This window comes from Drosophila obscura, unplaced genomic scaffold (genome assembly GCF_018151105.1).
Source record: "Drosophila obscura isolate BZ-5 IFL unplaced genomic scaffold, ASM1815110v1 contig_200, whole genome shotgun sequence".
Lineage (NCBI taxonomy): Eukaryota > Metazoa > Arthropoda > Insecta > Diptera > Drosophilidae > Drosophila > Drosophila obscura.
In genome coordinates, this window is record NW_024542791.1 from 323,865 (window position 1) to 329,982 (window position 6,118).

Consider the following 6,118-nt stretch of genomic DNA (forward strand, 5'->3'; position numbering starts at 1 on the left):
CGAAGTCCAACAGATGTTCAAATATTTATTAATAACTTTCAATTGGCCTTTCCAGGTGTCTATTTTAATGGAATATAAACAATTTTTTCGCGTCTACCTTCGTCAAATAAATGTGTGCCAATCAAGTTAGTTTTCCCATGCCATGATATCTGCTTTGGTAACTTCTATAACGAAAAGACCTTTCGTTTGGCCCTAATTACGAACCAGAACCAGAACCGACGAGCATGAGATCTGTCGGCACGCAAAGTGTCGTACGCGGAGGCACACGACCACAAAAATACATAAGACAGACCCCTCTCATTCATAATATATATCCATTGCCCTATCACTTGTCTCCTCAAACACCAGCCCCACCATCCACCTTCATCAACTTCCAACAGACCAAAGCCGTCGCTGATTGTTTTATGCGACCCAAAAGATCAAAAGACCGACGACATGTGGGCGTGTATTCTGTTGCTTTTTCGACAACGGATGAGATCCAATGGATTGGATTGGGGTGAAGAGTGTTATGGGGGTTGGGCGTGCGCAACTGAATTATTGCGGATTTGATCTCTGAACTCACAAAAATATGATAGAATCTCTCAGTAGATATTTGGAAAACCCATGACAGTTCTAATAGATTGGTTGATATTTTGAGCAAAACTAAGAAAATGTTTCTTTTTTGTTATATGTCTCAGTACCGATCGTTCAAATGACAGCATTGATTGATGATTGATGAGATAGTGAGCCAATGTTGCAAAAATTATATTTACATTGATTTATCGCAACAAATAGTGTTTTGAAACTGGTTCTGATTCAGGCTTATTTTAACACAGAATATTCAGCATAAAAGCTAAAGATTTTCACGCTGACAGATATGGATGTGATGAATATGATTTTATTACTAATCATACATATTCCATTTTTTTCTAATAATTTCTATACAAGAAATATGCAAAAGAACTATGTAAATTTGATAAAAAAAAAAATATGCGCATGACACGAAATATTCCTTCAAGCCTAATAATTTTTTAATTGTGTTAATCTTATCAGAAACGAGTTTACCTCTCAAATAAAACCAAATAAAATGCAAGAAAATTCAGTTAGCAACTCCCACAAAAGATTCTCAAAAGGTTTCGTTCTGCGCTCTTTTTTTATTTTTACTTTCATTCTGGTTCAGCGGTCAAATCGGTCAAAAGATGCGCCAAGAATGAATCAACAAAAATACACAAAAATACACCAAAAATCCCAATGAATTATACATCAAAAATGTATAGCCCCACAAACAAAAAGAACAACAAATTGCTGACTATGAAATATGCGAGCGACTGACTTTCATACATACATATATAAAAGATATACAAGTTGCAAAGAAATTAACTGAAGAATCCTCTTAAAAATGAATAACAACAGAAATTAACTAAAAATAAAGACAAAACCAAAACAGAGTAGGGAACAACAAGAAAACGAAACGAAATATAAATAAACGAAACCTGACAGAAAAGCTAGCTTTAGGGAAGACGAAGCTGCAGCTACCCTGCGAGATCGGGCGGTATTAAGAGATTTCGTTCCAATGATCAGTCCAACGACCATTCGTTCGACTCGTCCCTATATTAATTCACTTTTATCATCCTTCTATCCTATGATCGTTCGTTTAATTTGATTCGAATATTTTTTGTACCAAGAACATTTTTCTCACACAGATTTGTCTTGCCACCGATGGCACCCAAAAGATTAACTACATACGTTCATGATATAGTGATTCATACTGATACATAAGTAGTGTACTATAAGGATCAACATGCATTCCGTCTTTGTATTGCAAATATGTGTATATCTGCCAAAATCCATGTTACCCTCTGAAAGCGTATAATTGCTGAAAGAAATTCGCAAAAACCAGTTTGAGTCGGTTACAGAATGCTGAGAAAAATCTTTCGAGGCACACTTTTCGCATATTTTCAGAGGCAGAGTCGGCAGCACGTGCTTTCTGCTCAGGCAGATGGGGCAAGAAGGTGTCAGTGAGGCACACGCCCCACAAATTTTCAAACAGTTATTGGGACTATCCAAAATTACTCATACACAACAAAATATATATGTACATATATGCATATATAAATAGAAAATCGCCTGATGCCAATGGAAAATTTTTCATCCGAAATACAAAATATTTCTTTATTTTTTGGAAAATACATTTTCCAATCGCACAAGTGGATCATTAAAAATTCCTAAAAAATTTAAATTTATGCCTCCCGATTTTGTGTTGTATTTTTTGCCCAAAACATAATTTCATTTGGCATTAAATAGCAAAACAGAAACGTATTTTCTTATTGGGTTCGTACGTTGTTGCACGTCACCGGGGGAAGAATTGGGGAAGAATATTCTGTTTCCATTTCGTTTGCGTAAGCAAAAATGTTATTATTGCTAACAAACAACAAATAAATTCTTGATTTAAAGCCATAAAAATCATGATTTCTTTCAGAATTGTTGGTGCAGATGGCACGTGGCCTGTGCGACACAGAAAATACAACCAACAAAAATATTTAAAGATATTTAATATTAGCTAAAAATGTACGACTATAGATAGATTAGTATATGTGTTCCACAGATGCGATTGATCATACTTGACAGCAGTCAGAGACTTTCATTTGGTGTGTCTCTTGTGGAATTCTGTTGTATTTTATCTGTAAAATTTTCATTTATTAATCTTTTGCATTCAAAAACTTATTGAAGATATTAACAAATGTGTGTAGATATTCCTTGTAAGATTCTTCTTTGGGATTTTAAATTAAGCAGACAACAGAATATATTTAAATATATTTGTACACATTTGCAGCGCATATTTTTCTTTTTAATTAATTCAAACAAATAAGCGAAAATAAATAGAAAATATTGCTCCCATAATTCTGCTGTGAAAGAACCTATTTTATTCCATTATCCCCATTCCCAATCACAATCTCCGCAGCTGATTTAAATTGGGGAAAAAAAGCTTGTATCAAAAAGCCAGAAACATAAGCAGAAAACCACAACAGGAGGAAAAGTGATGATGAAAAATTTTGCATTTATTTATAAACAAATTAATTGGATGCTGGCCAAGAGTGCCATAAAAACGTGAATATTTTTATTTGTTTGCCCACTCACAGCGGTGCCCACGAGAGAATCATCTCGGTGTCTGCATAAAATATTAAATCTTATTTATGAAATATAGATAATATCGAAAAAGGGGGCTATACCCAATGGATATTCTAATCAACCTACGCAGTAACCGAAAGGAACCCGTGCCGTGATTTTATTCGAATAATCAATTTTCAATGGTTCGTTTCGGAAAGTACAAATTTCTTTCATATACATATATATAATTGGGTTTTATCCATTTATCCATATGCATATAGTACTCGTAATGGCTCTGTGTACAACAGGCATATTATTTTGTAAATCAAAATCAAGGCCAATGTCGATGTCGACAGCCGTCGCGAGGGAGGAATATTGACGTTAGGGATACGGGGTATATGGGGATATGGGAATACGCGGATGGAGATGGTAGAGTGCCCCACTAATGGTTCGATTGGCTGGGATTGCCTGATTGCATTTGGAATTGAAATTGCATTTAGTGGATTTTGCCATTTGGCATTCTGACAAGCGCGTTAGCCCACAACGAGGGTGGTACAAGGAGTTGCAGTTGGAGGCGGAAATTGTTGAAAAAATTAGTATGGGAAAGTTCTCATATCTTTTAAGTTTACGATTTTTTTTTTTTATATGTTTAACAGCTTATAATAATTTTAATCGTAGTATTTTTATTTCGTAGTTTCATAATTCATAATTCGCCTCTCTTTCGAACCCATTCTAAATCATGCGGGCACGAATATATTCAATATCCATATTCATTCGTCCTACCATAAACCATAATCGAATGCAGCGTAAACAGAATTTGTGTAAAGCTGTTAAACGCAATTAGCTTTGATGGTATAACTCGCGTGGAAATAAATCGAATTTGCAGTTTTTCTGGCAATCGTAAGACGCAATTATACACATATCACTTTTGCTTTGGTTTTTCTTCGGTACATACATATGTATGTAAAAACATGTGTACCGTATCTATCCGACAATATTATTGTTTGCACAATTTGGGTCAACACTTTCTGGTTTCTTGTACCCTTTTCGAATCGTGTATCTTTCGAGATTGATAAGCTTTCTTCTGTTTGTTTGATGTTTGGTTTAAGTGGGGAAATTCTCGGAAACGGTTTACTGTATAAATAATGTTCGAGCAAGGGCAGAAATTTCGTTGTAAAAATCATACACGTATGTAAATTGCAATTTGCATTTTTAAACACAAATAAACAGAAAGAATTCCATTTTTCCGAACGAAAATTGGATTGAATAAATAAAAGCGTAAACAAAAAGAAGAATTTACTCATATAGGGCATACACTATAAGTTATAGAGAGTCTTCCGATATTTTTCCCCTGCAACCTTTTTCCAAAAACCCAACCAATTCGATATCTGTAATTCTTTCTGTTGCCGTCATTTACGACTCCCTGTATTTAAATGAAATATTTTGCTGCCCTGGCGATGTTTACACAAAGCACAGAGCGGATTGCATTAATTTGACAGGCGGTTGCCGTCGGGTTTTTCATAAATAAATATAAATATTTTTATTTTACGCTTGCGTGCTGTAATAGCCAACAAAAAAAAACACAACCAAAAAACTGTAAAGAAACTGCTGGTCGAGAAATAAACCCGTTGGGGATTTTGCCTTTGGGGGCAGGAGACTGTAGAGAGGAAATATTATTGGCTTTGATTATTTTTGCAAATGCCCATAATTAATGTTTGTTTTTTTAGATCTTCTGATTAATGTACTCGAATTTTGCACGAAACGTAATTAAAAAGAAAACAAATATTCTTTACGGCAAGGAAAGATATAAATTAAAATTTCCTACTCAATAACAAAATCACATGTGCCCGAGGATCGTCTGTGAATCATATGATATGTATGATTTTTTTTTGCGTGGGCACCGCACGGTACCTGAAGAGTCGTTAAAATCTACGACCCCCTGAGCCAATTTCATTTGTTTTTGTCTGAATTTCCCAAAAAAGTAGATCATTTAACTTTAATCACTGATTTTGGGCTTTTACTCTGTATATTTATTGTTGGAATTTAGCTTGTTTATTTGCATCAATTCTCATTTATATCTTTTGCATTTATAAACAACAAAAGATATACTTAACATTGATGAGAGGAAATGGAAAGGTTATAATAATCAAAATGATACTGGAATTGTTTTTTTCTCATTAATATCTGATATTGATATTTATAAACAAATGGTTTTTGGATAAGGCCTAAATTATAAAAATTAATTATGTTGATTTTTAAGTGTACAGCATGGATGAGTACACTGTGAAGCCCGAGACGAAATTCGTGCAGGTGTCGTTTTATGTACATAAGTATTTTGATTTGGACTATCAGGATTTATTGGACATTTTGTAGAAATATATTGATGAGGCCTATCTCAAATAGCGAACGTGTTTGGTGATGTGAATAAATATCTCGCTAAAGTCCCGCTGAAAAGGGGTTGAAACCAATTTACATATGTTTTCCCTTACACATTCTAAAGGGACAGTTTTAATGAAAAGCTGACCATTTTTAGAGCACTTTTCTTAAGCCCCCAAAAGTATTTATATAATATATATATATAAAAAAAAGGACAGTGTCTTGACTTACCGGATGGCTTGGGCTGATTGTAAAAGTCAAGGGTTTTGATTTCCGAGGTCTCGACATGCGGTGCAAACCCCTCATACAGATCGCTCTCCTCCACAATGCCGCTCAATTTGTCGGCCTGTGCCGAGGCGTCTCCACTCCGATGGTATGGCATCTTTTTTGGCCAGTTTTACAGTCGTGTCCCCCTCCTTTTGGGTCACTTTCCGGCGCTGTCAATTTTTTTTTGTTTTGATTTGGGTTTTGGCTCAGAGACCACTCCAAGACCTCAATTCAGGTTTCCGTTTCTGTTTCTGTTTTGGGGGGCAGTTGATGTGTAAATCTCCTTCGTTGTTTTTTTTTTTTTTGTTTGACTAGAAAACTTTTATATATTTATACAATTTTTGTTGTTACTTTTGATTTTTTTTGAAATTTTTGTTCCTTTTTTTGA

At 34.7% G+C, this 6,118-nt stretch overlaps 1 protein-coding gene across 4 annotated transcripts in view; it reads right to left on the minus strand.

Annotated features, from left to right (window-relative positions):
• Positions 1–6,089, minus strand: part of LOC111080378 (GTPase-activating protein skywalker) — a 30,792-nt gene extending 24,703 nt beyond the window's left edge. For all 4 annotated transcript variants that reach the window (XM_022375965.2, XM_022375962.2, XM_022375959.2 and 1 more), the window contains exon 1: positions 5,695–6,089. In XM_022375965.2, the coding sequence (XP_022231657.1) occupies positions 5,695–5,845 (151 nt within the window). In that variant the 5' untranslated portion in view covers positions 5,846–6,089. The remainder of the gene's footprint in view (positions 1–5,694) is intronic.
• Positions 6,090–6,118: the final 29 nt, after the last annotated feature.